Below are 17,663 nucleotides of genomic sequence, written 5' to 3' on the forward strand. Positions count from 1 at the left end.
CCCGGCATGGTTGTTGGAACTGATATGTCGGAGCCGATCCGATCACATGTGGACCTTCAGCAGGAGGAGAAGAACGCGAGGTAATGTCGGGCGAGGATTTCTAATTATATTTACTTATACGCTCATCCCTCTCGAAGTCCATCATAAATCATTAAATAAATCTTCATCATTAAATTTTATTGTTAGTAATTCCCGTTGTAGTTTGCCTCACACGAATATCAGATATACCAAGGCGGCGATGAAGTACTACAACAGCATTGCCACTCGAGCCGTCCACGCGGGTATGGCGGTTGACATTCTGGCCTGTAATCTGGATCAAGTGGGGCTGTACGAGATGAAGGTGGTCAGCGAGAAGACTGGTGGCGCCGTGGTCCTCAGCGACAGTTTCTCCATGCACGTAATAATTACTCCTTAGTTGGTCGTTGATTGATTCCATCATGGTTAGGTCTTCAAAGCGTCGTTCCAGAAGATGTTCGAGCTCGACCAGGATGGGTACCTCCAAATGGGGTTCAACTCCAAGATTGATGTAATACACTCCTATCGTTTCTCCCTAACCTACGCCCAGCCAACCGGAAATCGGACGCTTGCACTCTGGGTAGGTGCTCACATCGAGGGAGTTCAAGTGCTGTGGTTGCATCGGTGCATGCTCGAGTGCTGGCAAGAAGACCGCATCAGTGGCGGAAACTGAAATCGGCGAATCAGGTGAGGAGCTCTACTGCTACCAAGTCGGGAAATGCTCTTTTCTGGCAGGCACGACTCAGTGGACGATGGGTGGCTTAGACAAGAATACAACCTATGCATTCTACTTCGAGCCGACAGCAACCCAGGCAGCATCGGGTGGTGGACCACGTCAGAGTTACTTACAGTTCCAAACACTGTATAACCATCCAAGTGGGCGGAGGCGTTTGCGGTAATGTTGAAGGCGCTCAAGTCCGCTTGTGGGAGGTCCTGTTCTCCTTATTCTTAGAGTTACTACGGTGTCCACGCGCTATGCTGACCAAATATCTGATATCGCCACAGGATTCGACCAGGAGGCGGCCGCAGTTCTTATGACGAGGTAACGTCTAGTGTCCCTCCAACCGACGACTCTGTGCTCCATCTCAGGTTTGCGGTGACCAAATGCGAGACGGAAGATCCGCTGGATGTCATGCGATGGGTCGATCGTATGCTCATTCGGCTGATCGCTCGGTTCGCTGATTATAGGAAGGTGAGATTCGGCGCATCCTCTCGCGAGGATATCAGGGGCTCTCATTGTGTTGTAGGACGAACCGAATTCTTTCCGTTTGGCGAAGGAGTTCACCATCTATCCCCAGTTGATCTACCATCTCAGACGATCCTCCTTCCTACAAACCTTCAACGCATCACCCGATGAGACTGCGTAGGTTCGTCCTTCGGGGTCACTCCCCCACTTCTTCCCTTCTAGGTATTATCGTACTATCCTCATGCGTGAGAATACTAACAACTCTCTAGTGATGATCCAGCCTGCGCTCTTACAGTAAGCCTAGTGCTGTTATCAGGAGCGAAATCGGCTTGTAGGTATTCATTCGAGGAAGGTCCGCCGCAACCGGTCCTCTTGGATTCTACATCGTTGAAGCCCAATGTTATCCTATTGCTGGATTCGTGAGTCTTGGCCGTCTGGAATGGCCGCCTATAGTGGTGGTCTTCAGTTACTTCCATGTGGTGATTTGGAGAGGAGAGACTATCCAAGCCTGGTTTGAGGCAGGCTACCAGGATAAAGAGGAATACGCTAACTTCCGCCAGCTACTGGCCGCCCCTGAGCAGGACGCCAAGGCGATCCTCAACGATAGATTCCCGGTAAGTGCTCGTGTTTTCAAGGCAACTTTGATTGCCAATTCTGTTGACTGTAGGTGCCTAAGTTCGTCCAGACGAGCCAGGGTGGCTCCCAGGCCCGTTTCCTTACGTCCAAGGTTAACCCGTCGGTCACTCAGAACTCGGCATCTGGAGGGTTCGGGGACGGCAACTATGACGGTTCTGTGGTGAGATATTTCCTCGAGAGTCTTCGTGGAGCTCTGATGTGTACTTCACTCAGGTACTCACTGATGATGTGAGCTTGCAGAAGTTCATTGAGTGCTTGATCAAACTCGCTGTACAGTCGTAGTCGATGCCATTATGCTTAACAACCTGCCAACTGTTACCGTTAAATTTTATCATAGTGGTTTCCTGGTACGACCGTACTTGATGATTTGTGTTGATGTCATAGCAATGCCCCGGAGGAGTATTCGACTGGCACTGTTACGGTAACGAAGTTTGTATATGTATGGCGATCAGAATTGTGGGATCGGCACGTGTAGGGAGAATCCAGACGCTTGCATGTGCCACTATTTCGATCTATTCCTAGGCTTGTATTCCCTCACCAACACGACAACCGGAAGCCGTGGCCACTTCCCATGAATTCAGTGCGTAGCATCTCTACTGAAATTGTGTCTTCAGAAGCAAAGAGAGAAAGTGTTGGAAAGTTATGTAACTATTTGTTCTCTCAACAACGATATTGCAACTCCGACAATATATCGAGACGAAGGGAAAATCTCCATAGCAAATTGCACCCTTTCACACATGAACAGAGTGCCGCTCGAAATTTGTTCACAGAAATTCTGAACTTGGAATTTGGAACTCGGAGCCTAGAAATTGAACGAGCCCCAGTCGTTAAATTTTCAGTGATCAATGTGGGTTTCGGTTGTCGCTCATCTTGAGCCCTCTTGAGATTCTCTCTGGCGGGTCACCATGTAAATATTTCATTAACAAACGCAACACTGAAAAAAGATCGAATCATATCTTGCAAAGATTGTTAGAAAAAATCTAGTTCGAGTAGTATCAGAGGATGAGAGTACGTAAGATCATCTAGCCTGGGCAGCAATCATGGCGGCAGCGTTCATTTGAGCCTGATGTTCCTGAAGTTCCTCAACGGCCTTAGCGGCCAACTGGACGGCCTTCGCCATAGCGCTTTCTGTCAGTACCGACTCGGATTCAGGACAAGCACCGAATGAAGTCGCGAACTCCAATGCAGGACTGACAAGGGCGGACCATGCCACCGCTGGGCCACTTCTTCAGCTCACTCTGGGCCCTCGGGCATTTCCATACGACGACGTCTCAACAGTTGAGTTCTCAAGTTGATCACCTCCGCATTGACCAATAGAATCTGCCATAAGGTGATCCTTGGCATTTGCATGAGCAAATTGATGTGGATGGAAGGACTGCGAAACACCTCGAATTTCCGTTGGCTACCTTCTCAGACAGCAGTTCGCAATCTAATCGTGCTAGGTCTTTCTGAAGACCGATCATAGTGGTCTCCAACCCATCACCAGGAGTGTTAATAGTCGGACTGCACCACACAAGAGGCTACACTAGACCCTCCTCGTTGTCATTCACCCGCGTGGAGGATCACCCACAGCTTGTGTGTCCTTGAAGCTCGGATGGACGAGAGCCGTTGGTGACAAATTATACATCCCATTCGGGTCTACACGAACGGACTATACAGGGTAAAGAGTCTCCCAGGATATGCTCACCTTGCACTGTGTTATCATGTCCCTGCCAAGGTAGAAGGTCCGAATATCTAGGCCAATGCTTTTGGGCCCACATCACATACTCATTGGCGAGTCTCATCAGCATTGGTGGGACCTTCTGGCGAATAAAGCCGACCTCTTGGTGCTCGTCCAAGAGCTTCCTAGCCTTCGATATCATCTGGTCCAGTTTCTTCCTTATCTGGCCTGCAGTCTTCGGGGCCGCCTCGGGATTCAGTCCGGACATCGCAGCTGCTATGTTATGGTATAGCTGATCGCGTAACGCTGAAAGGACGTATGGGCCGTTGATGCTCCATAAAGGTCTCACTAACACTTCCCTCTTCTCGAGAACGTAAGATTTCCCTGTTGTCGATGGCCATGTCGACCAGCAGACGAATTTCTCCATCGGAAAAGTGCTGACGGGCGGGCCGTATGAGCTGCTGAGTATCAACTGTCCGGCTTTTTGAGGAGGACGAATTCACCTAGAAAATATCTCGCGAAAATCTCGGCCCAAGGGTCCTACCTCGGTGTCGATGCCAGCACTGCCCATAGGGGCCACCTCATCCACGTAGACCACACCGTCGATTTGTGATATCAGTCTCCCTGGACTAGACATAAGGTATCATCACTGCGCACACCATTGACATACTCTATACTCCAACCACACTGATGGGCATAGAAACAAAGAGTTTCTATTGTGAACCGACTTTTGTTTCAAACACTAGTCAGAAACTGGTATCAAACATGAGGCTGATAGCGTTATTCCTACTCGTACGTACATGAGCTGTGGACCAGATGGCATTTCCATAGTGTCGCTCAATCATCCTATTTTTCACCACGTACTCTATAGTCGGTATCAACTCCCCCTGTAACTCTGCTCAGCCTTGCCGAGAGCTCAGTCATGAATCGAATTAGTTTCATTGACCGCCATTAGTCTTCCTGAAACGCGAGAGCAACACGACTAGTAGTAGAGAAACTGTCAAGGGTGTCCACAGATGTGCGCGGTAACTTGAAGAGTTTTTCGTGCAAATTGCAAGAAAACTCTCAACTGAGCGGTCGAAATCAACAGAAGATTTTTTCAAATGTTTTACCCTCAATTCAACACCCGTATATCGCATAAAGGCCAGCCTGGGATAGCAGCGAACAGGCAGCCTCTCGGGACCTCTCTCTCGCCCAGTAGAGTCCTGAAAAAAGTCTTCGCACAGTTCTCGGGCCCGAACGGGATGTCGGGCACGCAGTGGGCCAAGATGTGCCACCAGGCGGGGCTGGTCGACTCTGCGGGGGCCCCCCTCACCTCAGTGGATGCCGATCTGGTCTATGTTGATGTAATACGGGCTCGAAGAAATGCGTGTCGAGTCAGCTCTGGAAATTCCTCATTACTAGGTACAGCGACGAGAGTTTGAAGTGAAAGGGATGAAGTTCCCCTTCGAGGTCTTCGCCCAGGAGGCCGTCCCAGCTCTGGCTGAGAAGGCCGGCCTGTCGGTACATGCTGTCATATCGCGACTGGCTGCGTTGGAACAGAATCTCAGCAGTGGAACTCGGCCAACTCTGACGGACAGTTCCGGGCCGAGGGGGAGGGGGTCCAGGTGAGCTCGGTTGTGGCCAGGTACACTCGGGAGTGGTCTCCTTTTAGTGCTCCCGAGGCAGAGAGTGCTGGTCCGGCCCGGCTGTATTACGAGCACCGTAGACGATCCAGCAGCCAAGGCAGGAGGAATTTCAGGAGGCGGTCGGAGGCTGCCGTTATGGAGGCGCAGCCGAGCGCCGGGACGCTCGACCTCTCACAAATTTGCGACCGAACTGCAGCGGATGTCCGCGGATCGAAAAAAGAGAAATCATACGTCCCTGGAATGACCACTCATTCTGTACTAATCTCGAACCGGCTATCTCAGTCGACCCGGAATCTCAAGACTCCCGACAGGCGGAGTGGGTCGGTCTCTACTGCTAGCCTTCAGGGTAGTCGAAGTGAAATGGTTGGACCCGAAAGGTTCTATTATGATACCAAATCGTACACCGGGACTGCCAAACGGTCCCTAGGAGCACCTCCACTGGACAAGTCCCATGCTGGTTCCTCGCTGGAGGGCATTGGGGAGGTGACCGAGGAGGAGACGAAGGGAATGCTCATGGACCGACGGCAAGTGGCTCAGGGCAGGCCGGATCGGTCGGTCCTGTCGGTGACTTCGTCGGCCGCAGTGTTGCCCATGGCAACCCCAGACCCACTGGAGAGGAGGGTACTGCATCATTCCCCCTCGATGGCTTGCCTTCCTACCCTACCACCAGCGGTGTCCTACCCTGTCCAGTGTGCTGGTGGCCTCAGTAGTATGCCACCTGCGGTCCGGCCGCAGCTCGTGCCTAATCCAGTGGTGTACTCCCCGATGGTCCCTCTCGCACCGCAGCGGCCAACGACGGTTATGTTCGCTCTTTCGTCGCCCTTGGATATCCCTCCTGGGCCAAGGATGCGACCCTTGGTGATCGACAGTTGATGGAGTTGCTGTTCATGGCCATGACTGTGCTCATGTCGTACATTACCAACGTACATGTTGTGTTGGTTAGCATAGTGGCAGCGGAGGGAACCGCTTAATTGCTTATACTGCAAGGTGGTATTTGAGCCTTGAAGTCGATCGTACAGTTTTACCGAGTGGATCATAGTGTTGTTCCTGACGTGCTCTTATCCAATAGCATTGTCATTTTCAAGCGCACTTAGAACAACTGTGTATAAAGAGACTGTGAAGGCGGCATGGTTCTTGATAGGTCTGGCGATTCATAGGCCGTGAGTCAAAGGGGCCTGTTGCTCACTGGTGGTAGGAGCTGACTCGCAAATTGTGCTGAAATTGAGTTTTCGAGTAGACGTGGGGCTCTGCTCGGACGGCGAGAGTAACCTTCAAATATCCGTCTTAGCATCTGGTCACTAGAAACCATGCTCCACCAATCTCACCAGCGGCCTTCAGGAGGCAAAGGGAATTACTCTCGGGGGTCACTGGTTGGCCGTGGCCGTAGTGGACAAGGTCGGGAGCCGAACACCTATAGGCCTTCCCAGGGCACTCACCGATCGCCGATCCTCCCTATCCCACGGGTGATCTCACGCCGCCTAAGACTGCATTTCTTATGGTCAACTACATTTGTTGGTGGCGATATTAAAATAAACAGAAAATTACGGAGCTTAATTTTCATTGCTTGCTGTACACTTCTACTCGCAGTCGTGTGTGAACTTCTAGATTCCCGAGGAAACTCCTGAGCTCAGCTGATGAAAGCGAACATATATTCCAACACTACGATGTCGCATTTTTCTTTCACTTCCCCAGGCCGGTAGCGTTCCGAACGGCTTCCCCCCGAGCAAACTCCACCATGGGGGTGGTCTCCTCCCCCCTCCAACCGGTCCACCGATCACTGTCCCTTCCCAACAACGGTCACCATATAAGAAGGCTCTCCCACCGCCGCCGCCCACCTGCCATTTGCTGACTCCCGAGGAACAAGCCATGTGGGCTAGCGCTCCGTGAGACCTCCCGCCTCCTGAGTGGATGTGGCCAAGCCCGGTGGTCAGGTACGCCTGTCCTGGCTGTGGTAGCCCTTTTATGAAGTGGTCCCAATGCGAGACGCACTTGGTTTCGTCTGCTATTTGTCAGTCTGTGGTGAGTGGAGGAGACGAGAAGCAGTAGGCATTGCATGACCCTTACGATGTACGAGGGCATCTCAGGCAGTGCGAGGCCTTCGCGACTGCTCACGCCGGAGCCCTCCGTCCTCCGACAGCCCCTGCCCTACCGAAGCCCCATCGGAAAGTGTCGACCTCTAGTAGGACTTCTGGTGGAAGGAGTAGGGAAGGCCGGCAGAGGGTGGAGACTGAACGGGAAATCCAGGTCGGCTGGAGGTTTACCATGGGTTCGCTCGGCCTCTCCAGCGACTCTACAGAAAAGGAGGGTCGATTGTGGTTCTCAAGTAGTGTCGTAGCTGAGCTTTTTCTGGCACTACGAGTCCGTTTTGGGTGTTGTTATTTTGCGATATGAATGAACATTGCCTGTGGCGGCGTGGTCGTTGCGGTGTGGGTCTTCTGAATCCACCTTCACAGGCTATCAAAGACGAATACGAAAAGGCAATCTTTGGTGGCCGTCGCGGATCGATGTCGACTGTGAGCGGCGCGAGTCCGAGCAGTGGAGTGCCTTACTGCGATACTTCCGATCGCTCTGGTACCATCGGGGGCCCTATGGACTACCATGACAGGATGGGTCATGAGTATGGCTCCTCGGGGTAAGGCCCCCCCACCTCAGCTGCGTCGAGACCATGCGGTGTAGGTTCGGCCGAGTGTGTTTGATCTGCCAGATGGGGGAGTCTAGCTGTGCCCTGGCTCCATGTGGCCACATGCTGGCCTGCTACAGCTGTCCTAGGGGAGGGAGTGCCTCGAGACTGAAATCATCTGCTGGTCTTAGGCACTCTAGCACTGCAGCTCCAAGAGTGCCCCTGTTGTGGCTCGCAAATCCATCAGCTTATCCATGTTTGCCCAGTGGACATAAGGTCAGCCCGTCCTCCATAGTAATGTAGTAGTGTTGGTCATAGACACTATCATCTGAACATCTTCAACGGCAATGGCCTTCAAATGAACGGAGCCGGCGGTAGCGTGACCATCCCCCGCATACAGGTCGGCTGCTTGGGTCGAGAAAAGGGCCCTAGGAGTTCATCAGGACTTCACTCCTAGCTCTGGGACGTCGGGTATCGACTCTATAGAGATCAACACGGAAGGGTCTTGGAGACCCCCTATATGATCTACTGCTACGCCCGACTGCGAGTCTTTCGTAGTAGACTAAGTAGTCCCGGCGCTGGCACTTGTTGTTTCCTTAGACCTCCGACTTGCCTACCTCCGGCTCGACTGTTGTTTCAGTGACTTGTACTATTACTTTCCAAACGAAGCTTTATTGATCAATCATTCCATCTATGTTTCCGAGATGGCAGCCGAGGCGTGTCCCCTTCCCTTGCCATGTAATAACAGTTCTGAAGACAGAGTTTCGTGGCGCGTGACGGAGAAGACCTAAGATGACATGTCCATCCTGTGTGCAGCATGGTTACTACTCATGCTACTGCCGATCGATCCTATGCGTGCTGTTAAGCTTTGCGTTCAGTCATGTGGAATTCGGACTTACATTTTTCACAGGCTTTCCTATAGGAGCTAGAGCCGTCTAGCCATTGTCGTTATGCCCACTGGCAGATCAATAGTCTTTGAAGGTGTTGATACTGAGCCTGTTGCTACTGGCCCGGTAGCCCCTGCTGGTCACCCTTTTATTGCCAGTGGAGTCCCCTCCATATGATCTTGGCAGTATTCGCGGACAAGTATACTAATTTAGCACTATTAAAGTGAAGACACAGATGTCACTGGCCGGACAGGCACCGTGACAGATTGACATTCGCAGGGTCTTTATTCAGACCACGCGTTCAACAGCAAAGTTTCGGGAACAGCCCTAGTCGGGTTGGACATATCATTTGGGAGCTCAGATGAGCGGCACGAGGAGGGAAGGTTGGATGGATCTCATTGCAGAGGAAATGGTCCGGACCCAGTTTTCTGGGAGAGACGGATTTAAGCCCTGCGACCGAAATAAGCCGTATTCGAAAGAGTCGAGTGCTGGTTTACCCGGGCTGAGTAGGTCGACTTTGTAAGCAGCCAACTTGCCAGCAGCTCTCGGTTTGCCGCCTGGCTCGAGAGAAAGAGTGTGTGTGGGAGAGCAGTATGGTACGGGGTCCATATTGAGTGGTCCAGGATGGTCTTCGGGGACACGGTCGTATAGCACGTTCTGGGGAAGGGGAATGAGGTGCCTTGAGGAATGACCCTTCGGGAGAGAGGTGGCCCGACGGACAAGCAACATGTCGGTGCTTGAGGTCGCCAAGAAGTTTCTGGCTGTCTTTGCCGTCAATAGCCCATCCTATGCATCCATGCACAATGCCATCGAATTATGCATGTTGTTTCTCCTCTCATATTCTCTTCCTGTGTTACAGTAGGCTCCTGTAGTATCACTAACAGACTGCACTCACGTCTGACCGTCGGTTTTGTGGTATGAAATAGTTGATAGAATGAGTGAGAGTACTACTCTCCTGTGGCATCATCACATAACACAGATCTGTGAGTCACAGACGGTGACAAGATAGTGAAAGATAATAGTCTTCCTAGTAACTTTCCGTGAAGGTATAGCGAGCGACTGCGCGATTTCTCATCGATTCCCCTCGGATTTTTGGACGTGACTTTCTGCGGTGTTGGAGACCTCGATAGACGAAGCCTGCGTGGATTGAAATAACGACCACCAAGGCGACGACGCAAGATACAATCATTCCGTCACCGACACATCATGGACATTGTACCCGTCCCATTATACAAACTATGCATTCGTGTAAGGTCATTGTCTAACACAAATCATAACTTGGATTTGGTCAGCGCGAAGATGTCTCCATCACAACGTGTTCAGCATAACTAGCATATTTTGTGGTATTCGTCTCTGACTAACTCAACGCAACTGCAGGTATGTCACACAGGGAATAATCAAAATACTAACAAACTAAAACACTTAGCGCGCCTATGGTTCAAAGATCTGAGAAGTTCACGTCCACCGAAGTTATCCAAAGTTAAGGTAGTGGCTAATTGGAGCTGCGCATCATAGCCATAAACTCATCAAAATCTATTTCTCCATCTCCGTCCAGGTCGACCTCGCTGATCATCCTCCTCACAGTGTCTTGACCAAGAGCAGTCTTGACGTCATCGTTACTGAGAACCTTCTGCAACTCGTCTTGAGATATCTTCCCATTCCCATCGAGATCGAACAGCCGAAACGCGGCCCAACACACATCTTCTTGAATGTACCTGTCGATACAACCTCGCCAAATTATCACATACATCATATCACGTTTTCTTGTCAATAGTAGCTGCGATAAACTCGGTATAATCTATAGCACCAGATCCATCAGAGTCTACGTCCCTCATTATCTCCTCAAGATCAGCAGGCAGCGACACATCCAGTGACCTCATCCCTATTTCAAACATCTTCCTGATACCACTGTGATCTCGACAACCGACCTTCTTTGATCTCCTGCACAGTCAAAGTGCCATCGCCGTTTTCATCCAAAGCCTGGAAGGTCTTCTTCAGACGCTCAATGTCCGATTCGGCCAGCTGCTGAGCGATGACCGTTAACGCGACCTGAGAAATTGCAGGATACTGTATAGGAAAACCCCATGATCGCTAGCTGCTCATCATCCCATATAATAAGCTCGGATACTACCTTCTTCATCTTGTTCTGTGCTCGGAAATTCCTCAATCCAGAAACTACGTTACGATGCTCTTCAGCATCGCCATCAGCAGTCTTCGCCAAGTTCTTGATCCATCTATGGCCGAGAGCCTGCTCTGCCGTCCACCTGTGAAAAACTACCATGCTGGGTTGTAGCGATAGTCCACGTAATTACCTCTGTGCTTGGTCGAACGTCAATAGCTTGCGTATAAGATCCTTAGCGTCATTGCTGACATGCTTCCATTCCTCGTCGGGAAAGGTGTACTTTCCTGACTTCACTCGAGCCAGAATTTCCGCATCGGTATCACCATGGAAAGGAGGGTAGCCGCAGAGGAGGATATACCTGAATCGATTAAGTCATAACAACCCAAGCGTTCGGTGCTGCTCTTCGATGCGTTTCCAGAAAGGCTCCAAGAACGTTAAACCGCACCCCAGATGCAACCGAAATTAGCCTTCACCAACGCGGTATCACATTATGACTCCACAGCTCCACAGATCGCAGGACTCGTTGTATTCGCCTCTCAAAACTTGGGGTGAAACATAGTACCTAGGCCGCTACATTGGAAAGTAAACACAGCGTGAATCTCACGGTGTGCCAGCCTTAGTCTTCAAATGAACATCGCTCCCAAACTTGGAAGCTAAGCCGAAATCTATTATTTTCAAGGGGGAATTCTCCGCGTCGTTTAAGAAAAGAAAGTTTTCTGGTTTCAAATCTCGATGAACCTACAGCAAAAATCACAATTTCTTTCGCGGCAAATCCGACTGCATCTTACGATGTTGTTTTTATGACAATAGTACACCGCTGAAATTATCTGTTTCATCAAACTAGCCGCGCCACTCTCCGTGAAATAACCCTGGTCAATAATTCTGTCGAAGAGCTCTCCACCAGTACCTGACGACAGAGGTCCCCACAAGAAGGGATGAAGGGCCTTACACAGCTCCAGGACGAGATAGATATTCTTCGCATCTTCGAATGTTTCGAACAGTTTGACAATGTTAGGATGGTCGAGAGTTTTCATGATAGCAATCTGATAGTAGAGAACTCACACGAGCGGAAGCATTACGACGCAACGGACCTCCTGACGGAATCGAGCGACGTTCTTCAAATGCGATTTCGGTATTGTTTTAATAGCACGTACAAGCTTAGTCGACTTGTTAGTCGCCTTCGACACAGATCCATAAGTGCCTGACCATCTCACCAGACTACTCGCAGGCGTAGCTACCGAGCTCAGCTCCACCTTGACCGAGGGTCTGCTTCTCGACATCATACGAATCCGAGAGTAACTTCCCTTCGTTGTCGAGGATGAATCCAGAGCGCTGAATCGTCACCATACGAGAAACACCGCGGATGGCAAGGGCTGTTCCCCACGGCTGATAATACCCAAGATTGAATTAACTCAAGGAGTGGTATGATGACAAGAGACTTCGACTAGGATACCGAGGAACTAGCGGGGCATTATCCACCGCCTTACAATTGCTACTACTATTCGACATAACTAATGATAACATAACTACAGCTGCACCACCTACTTATTCACTCGCTTTTTCAAAGCCTGCCGAGTCTTCCTCATCTTAGCACTCATCCTAGACGAAGCTTTGTGACCCGTCTTGGTGGTTTCGGCCACTTGCGCAGCCGTCCATACCTCCGAAGATCCGTCAGCCTTCCTTATAGTGACCTTGGGGTCGACCTCGTCCTGCCCCTGACTTAACTCGAATTCACACTCACTAGCATGTGGCACCTTTTTCTTCAGCAGCTCTGCAACGGCCTTATGCAGGAGCGAGCCCTTGGTAACAAGACCCTGCGTGGACCGTAACGCCTCCACTGCTTGTTCATACACCTTCTCATCCCGATACACTTGCGGCTTACTAACCGTCTCAGTCGAGGCGGCCACTGCTGATTCTCGCTTCCGTTTAGTCGCCTTACTCTTCGACGGCGCCGAGCTTTCCTTGGACACCTCGAGAGGGCCTTCAGGGGTCCAACCGGCGTGTCTCTCCGGGTCGGACCGAGAGTCCTTCATTTCCTGCGCAACCGAATGCTTCTGAGACTTCTCTTCAACCTTGCAAACTTCACACTTCTGGCCGTCAACGATGATAGAGCCCTCGGCGATCCATGACGACCTTCGCGACTTGCCCGCTCGGGTGTTAAGGAAGGCGAACTGCGACTTCCTAGGCCAGAACACCTCCACCAGCTGGGACTTGTCGCCTCCGCTCTCGGCGATGCTCTTCACCAAGGCTTCGAACAGGGTTTGCGGCGTATGCCCCTTCAAATTGCCGACTTCAACAGACACCACAGTACCCATAGTGGGCCCGGTCGACTTCCTAGAGGATCTTCCAGAAGGCACTGGAGACGTTTCACCGTCAACCTTCTCCTGTTCGTTCTTAGCTGCATGTGCAACTCGCTCAGTAGCCTTGGCCAAAGTCGTCTTATCAGCACCGTGTGCAGTCTTCTTCACCACCTCAGCAGCCGACGCAGGCGCCTCGTCATCAGCATCTCCGCCGAACTCTGGAATAACAACGCCGAAGTCTTCGGAACTGACCGAATCGGTTTTGCTCGGGCCGCCAGCAGTGGCCAGAGGAGTCGAATCAGGAGCCTGCCGATAAAACAACTTTCTACCTCACGAATACTTCCCAAACTCACCCTAGTCTCCATCGAATTCCTTCGGGACTTCTTAGGCGTACTAAGCTTCTTCCGTACAGGCTCGGGGACAGTAGATGAGGTCGGTGCCTCCTTCGCCGGTTTACTCTTCTTGGGAGACTTCTTGCGCTTCTTAACTGGCGGCTCTTCCTCAGCATCTTCAACCGACTTATCCTTTCCCACCTCCTCAAGATGCTCGACCGGTTCATGCTTGGTCGCTGCTTTCACCTTCCCAACTGATTCATCCGGCTCATCCTCCATCACGGCTTTCTCCGTCGCTGTCTTCTCTTCAGCTGGTTTTCCCTCACTCACTGCGACAACCCCAACCGGTTTACCTTCAGTCATCGCCATTGCCTTCGACGCGGCTTCCTCGAATAAAAACTGCTCCTCAGAATCGCTGGAGTCGCTGCTATCGTCGTTGAGCAACCAATTACTACTCTCCGTAGCAGGCACGACCGTTTTCCGAGGGGACGACACAACAACAGCAGATTCCACAGGCTCCACTGCAGGGGCCTTAGTAGGAGAAGCTTTTTTCTGTGGTGTACTCACCTTAACAGGCTCGGGTGCTACTGCCGCCGGAGTAGTGAGATATTCAACTTCCTCAGTCGCCGACATCTCGACATCCGCCTCACTATTATTGTCATCGTCATCATCATCGCCGAACGTGGGAAGCTTGAATATATAGTCGGCCTCCCCACCAGAGGAAGAAGAATCATCGTCTTCGATTGTTGCCTCAAGCTCCGCCTGCCTCACTTCACTTGGCCGCTCAGCAGTAGATGATGGACTCGTCTGTGGCGCCTCCTCGAGTGATACAGCCTCGGGCATGACGGTAGAGGTATGAGGCTGCGCGGCCTCAGCACCACGAAGGATGTCCAATGCACTCATCTCAGACATGATGACATCTTTTCGGGGAGTAGACACTTTGGGAACCTTCACCTCCTCAGATGCGGACTTCTTGGGCGAAGTCGGCTGCTCAAGAGCCACACTCTCGGTGACTAGTGTTGCCTCGTCAGGAACTGCCTTTACCTTTTCCAATGACTTAGTCTTCTCGGCCGACTTTGTCTTCTCAGTCGACTTGGTCTTCTGTGCCGTCTTACTTTTAGCGGCATCGTTCTTCATTTTATGACGGTCAGCATCCAACCCTCCTTCAGCTGGGATCGTATATGTATAGTCCTTCGCCCTCAATGGAATGATCCGTACTTCCGGATAGTAGCCAGCGTTGATATCTCGGGCTTTGGCAACTTTACTCACCTCACCTGGACCGACCTTGGGACCTCTCTTGAGCACACCGGTCATGGTCTGGCAGCCGTGGTCGACTAGTAAGGGCCCAAGCCCAGTTAGAGAACCGTTGACCCAGGCAGGCGGGGTCTGACATGCGATGGTACCATCACTGGAAGTCGCCGCGAGGTGCTCCTCCGACATCTTGGGAGAGGCGGAAACGAGCTGAGAAATAAACAATACATATGCAACTCGGTAAAAAAACCGTTTTCATTTTTCCACTTTGGAGATCAACTTCGAATTTCAATACCAGGGCCGACCATCCCAATGGTAGTTCATGCGCAGACGCCAGAGAACATGCCTTCATCTGGCATGTCACTCAGATCATCTGAGTCAGATGATTCGAAGTAGACAGCGACACCGTCTCCGACGGGAGGAAGAGAATAGCTAGATTCTCAAGACGACCAAGTCGACTTTTGGTGACAACCTGTGATTGTGCGTTCCCCAACTGCCGCGTCATAAGTTCTACCCCTGCATGGCTCTACAGGCGGTTCGCAGTCAAATAGAAGCCGCAGTCTATAAGTGGACTAGGCCGAGACCCCCACGTCTGGGAGTGGCCGTACCACGCTCCGTAAGCCACCAAGAACAACTGTGTCTCCCCGGTGTGGTCACGACCTGACCTCTTCTCTCGATGCTGTTGTAATCGTTGTTCAGCCCCCCGGCACTGGTATCCTCTTCCACACCAACATGCAGACCATCCGTTACTCCCTGAGTCCCAAAGTCTGGGTGCTGGTCACTGGTGCTGCTCTCGTTGGTGTATTCAGCGGCCAACGTTTTGCCCAAACTGTCTTGCTCAGCAAGAACCCTCCTAATGTGAGCCCGTACGTTGCCATTCTTTATGCCCTTTCTAGCCCCCTCGCTACCGTGAAAAGCCGCCAGTGAGGCATCCCCATACTCCCGATGAAGACGAGGATGAGGACTAAGTCCGTCTGCTGAGGGCTTCCTTTGGGTTCTATTCAACCTATTGTCAGGTCCTTCAGAATCGCCTTCTCCTCGTACATCAGTCGACGAAGCGCTACATACTGTGGCTTCATCTCGACTGTCATCAGTGACCTTGTGAAGAGATCTCTACAGACATGCGTATTTTTTTGCTTGATCATTTGCGGAAAATTGTTATTCTCTCCTTACTTGGTTGTTTTGCGTCGATCGGCCTTCTGCTAGAGGCACTACTTGTCTTTTCAGCGTCGCTCTCACCGCATTCAAAATTTCATCCAATTTCACCTTCGCCGTATCGCACCATGTTTCGCTCTTCAAGTTGGCTTTCCAATTCGACTGCAACTGCTTCTGAGAATAGTACTACTACCCCCACATTCTTTCCGACTTCCTTATTGTTCCCACGAGTAGGCTACAGAGCCCCCAGTTGTTGTGGCGGCAGTCGGGATCGCACCCCATCCGAGGTCATGGCTCGCAAATCTCGTACTGTTAGCTGGGCCAGTGATTTGGATACGGTCATCAAGTGCCCTGGTGGCGATCCTCCACTTTTTGAAGGTACTAACGTAAGTCGTCTGGTCTTTGCCTCATGGGAGTTCGTCAGGTTTGTTGTGGAAGGAGAGCTTGCATTTGAAGCGTTGGAGCTTGCGCTGGTGTGTTATACCAGCGGATAAGGCGGCCATCCTTTGTTACGTTCGGAAGGGCGATCGGAACCCTTCTGAGGTATTTCTTGGTCATACCACTCCTCCATCAACTGATGTTGTTTCAGATACTTGAGCTCAATAGAAATATGAAGGTAACAGTATTTGCAGATGGTAAAAGCTGGGCGGTTGAGGTTGGCAAACGTGCACTGTGTTTTGATCTACAGTGTAACACGCCCGGTGGTTGTCATCATGTCTCAACGTAAGCTTATCTCATCATTGTTTCATAATCATCATCATCCGCACTCTTCGGTCAGTTTTATGCGCGCTGTTGGAGCGGCAATTGGTGATAATGAGATTGGGGTAGACTATAACATTGACGTCGACTATCTTTATAAGACTAGATCAACAAGTCTTCACAAGCTGCCTAAGAAGCCGTCTCTTGTCCATCGTTGTGAATGCCCTCGTTATTTTTGTTGAACGAGGCGTTCTATATTATCTAGTGGAGGAGAAGGAGGAGGAAGTGTGTGAACGATACATGTTCATACAACAGAGGTCACTATTGTTGATGCTTGTATTCATGTCGCTCTCGTCTGTTTTTGGTAGCCTTATTAATGGTATGAAAGAGTATACTACTTTGGTACACTAGCAAGCTGTCTCTACATGTGTTACCATCCAGTTTAGTAGTATGTATCATTCTTCATCACACTCATCATAGCAGTGGTGATCAATATATTCAGTGCAGCTATCAGGAACTATAGCATGCCGCCCTGGATCCCACCATTGCAATGGTAGAGTGTTATCAACGTCACCGTCGTCGCATCACGGATGGCTTTGTCTTTACCTACAACTCTTGAGCCTGTAATTGTTATTAGTCTTGCTGGTCTACATATATCTCTTATCGCTGCAACTGCGTCCCAAGTATAGATGCCCTCGGAGATGATCACTACTATCACTGTTATACCGACCCAACACTGCCAGGTGCTCTGTCCAGTATCCTCTCAATTACCTCCTTGTTGAGAGGGTCTCCTCTACTGTTCGATAACCACATTGACAATACCGCCGCAAAATACTACTTATTGTCTAATCGTTATCGTCTTCCGCTTGGCTCTCCCTATGCCAAGATTCAGCAGTAGCTCTCTCTCCGAGGTGTCCTCACATGTTAGAAGTCAACTTATTATTCAGCGTCTTACTTGTAACATAGCCTCGATATCTCGTGTCGCTCGGACTTGGCAATGGTTGCTGGCTGTCTGGGATCTCATGCTTCTGCTAATACACAGTCAGCTGCTGCCCTACCGTCTCCGTTGCATTCATGCGAGTTATCATCCTCTGCTACTGTTCTGGACCTTCCCCGCATAATTATTCCCGTAGTATCGCCCTTTACAGTGACTAGGAATGAGGGTCGCTTTA

At 50.8% G+C, this 17,663-nt stretch overlaps 7 protein-coding genes across 7 annotated transcripts in view; 4 read left to right on the forward strand and 3 right to left on the reverse strand.

Annotated features, from left to right (window-relative positions):
- The window catches only part of Pmar_PMAR026520 (transport protein, putative), a gene marked incomplete at its 5' end in the record, with an annotated part of 3,077 nt that extends 886 nt beyond the window's left edge, over window positions 1-2,191 (forward strand). Inside the window, 12 exons of the mRNA XM_002773224.1 lie at window positions 34-397; window positions 446-526; window positions 600-702; window positions 751-910; window positions 968-1,057; window positions 1,105-1,207; window positions 1,263-1,378; window positions 1,424-1,495; window positions 1,537-1,620; window positions 1,668-1,815; window positions 1,869-1,997; window positions 2,051-2,191. Coding sequence (XP_002773270.1) covers window positions 34-397; window positions 446-526; window positions 600-702; window positions 751-910; window positions 968-1,057; window positions 1,105-1,207; window positions 1,263-1,378; window positions 1,424-1,495; window positions 1,537-1,620; window positions 1,668-1,815; window positions 1,869-1,997; window positions 2,051-2,119 — 1,519 coding nt within the window. The 3' untranslated portion in view covers window positions 2,120-2,191. The remainder of the gene's footprint in view (window positions 1-33; window positions 398-445; window positions 527-599; window positions 703-750; window positions 911-967; window positions 1,058-1,104; window positions 1,208-1,262; window positions 1,379-1,423; window positions 1,496-1,536; window positions 1,621-1,667; window positions 1,816-1,868; window positions 1,998-2,050) is intronic.
- A 664-nt stretch (window positions 2,192-2,855) lies between these two features.
- Pmar_PMAR026521 (hypothetical protein) lies at window positions 2,856-4,134 on the reverse strand (the record flags this gene model as incomplete). The annotated part of the gene is made up of 7 exons (XM_002773225.1): window positions 2,856-3,027; window positions 3,075-3,157; window positions 3,244-3,340; window positions 3,388-3,475; window positions 3,525-3,803; window positions 3,847-4,000; window positions 4,042-4,134. 7 exons carry the CDS (start codon window positions 4,132-4,134, stop codon window positions 2,856-2,858), a joined length of 966 nt encoding a protein of 321 aa, XP_002773271.1.
- Window positions 4,135-4,741: 607 nt separating this feature from the next.
- Window positions 4,742-6,096, forward strand: Pmar_PMAR026522 (hypothetical protein; the record flags this gene model as incomplete). The annotated part of the gene is made up of 5 exons (XM_002773226.1): window positions 4,742-4,843; window positions 4,902-5,104; window positions 5,152-5,676; window positions 5,709-5,831; window positions 6,069-6,096. 5 exons carry the CDS (start codon window positions 4,742-4,744, stop codon window positions 6,094-6,096), a joined length of 981 nt encoding a protein of 326 aa, XP_002773272.1.
- Window positions 6,097-10,124: 4,028 nt separating this feature from the next.
- Pmar_PMAR026523 (Calcium-dependent protein kinase, putative) lies at window positions 10,125-12,101 on the reverse strand (the record flags this gene model as incomplete). The annotated part of the gene is made up of 11 exons (XM_002773227.1): window positions 10,125-10,347; window positions 10,391-10,514; window positions 10,561-10,681; window positions 10,764-10,896; window positions 10,945-11,112; window positions 11,242-11,316; window positions 11,359-11,492; window positions 11,543-11,661; window positions 11,704-11,797; window positions 11,846-11,955; window positions 11,993-12,101. The coding sequence occupies 11 exons, from the start codon at window positions 12,099-12,101 to the stop codon at window positions 10,125-10,127; spliced, it is 1,410 nt and encodes a 469-aa protein (XP_002773273.1).
- An 82-nt stretch (window positions 12,102-12,183) lies between these two features.
- Window positions 12,184-14,849, reverse strand: Pmar_PMAR026524 (Be158, putative). Its single transcript, XM_002773228.1, has 2 exons — window positions 13,408-14,849; window positions 12,184-13,360 (listed from the first exon to the last, which is right to left on the reverse strand). Exons 1-2 carry the CDS (start codon window positions 14,824-14,826, stop codon window positions 12,296-12,298), a joined length of 2,484 nt encoding a protein of 827 aa, XP_002773274.1. The 5' UTR covers window positions 14,827-14,849; the 3' UTR covers window positions 12,184-12,295.
- Window positions 14,850-15,157: 308 nt separating this feature from the next.
- Pmar_PMAR026525 (conserved hypothetical protein) lies at window positions 15,158-15,605 on the forward strand (the record flags this gene model as incomplete). The annotated part of the gene is made up of 3 exons (XM_002773229.1): window positions 15,158-15,253; window positions 15,337-15,495; window positions 15,534-15,605. 3 exons carry the CDS (start codon window positions 15,158-15,160, stop codon window positions 15,603-15,605), a joined length of 327 nt encoding a protein of 108 aa, XP_002773275.1.
- Window positions 15,606-15,862: 257 nt separating this feature from the next.
- On the forward strand, window positions 15,863-17,003 carry Pmar_PMAR026526 (hypothetical protein). Its single transcript, XM_002773230.1, has 5 exons — window positions 15,863-15,975; window positions 16,027-16,170; window positions 16,217-16,335; window positions 16,382-16,515; window positions 16,571-17,003. Exons 1-5 carry the CDS (start codon window positions 15,921-15,923, stop codon window positions 16,731-16,733), a joined length of 615 nt encoding a protein of 204 aa, XP_002773276.1. The 5' UTR covers window positions 15,863-15,920; the 3' UTR covers window positions 16,734-17,003.
- The last annotated feature ends 660 nt before the right edge of the window (window positions 17,004-17,663 follow it).

Source organism: Perkinsus marinus (assembly GCF_000006405.1).
Source record: "Perkinsus marinus ATCC 50983 genomic scaffold scf_1104296959216, whole genome shotgun sequence".
NCBI lineage: Eukaryota > Perkinsozoa > Perkinsida > Perkinsidae > Perkinsus > Perkinsus marinus.

Coding starts and splice junctions, on each gene's coding strand:
- Pmar_PMAR026524 (XM_002773228.1), bottom strand. CDS start 14,826: ATGTCGGAGGAGCACCTCGCGGCGACTTCCAGTGATGGTACCATCGCA. Junction 13,361..13,407: donor GGAATTCGATGGAGACTAGG/GTGAGTTTGGGA, acceptor TTTTATCGGCAG/GCTCCTGATTCGACTCCTCT.
- Pmar_PMAR026526 (XM_002773230.1), top strand. CDS start 15,921: ATGTTTCGCTCTTCAAGTTGGCTTTCCAATTCGACTGCAACTGCTTCT. Junction 15,976..16,026: donor TGCAACTGCTTCTGAGAATA/GTACTACTACCC, acceptor TCCCACGAGTAG/GCTACAGAGCCCCCAGTTGT. Junction 16,516..16,570: donor GGTTGTCATCATGTCTCAAC/GTAAGCTTATCT, acceptor CTCTTCGGTCAG/TTTTATGCGCGCTGTTGGAG.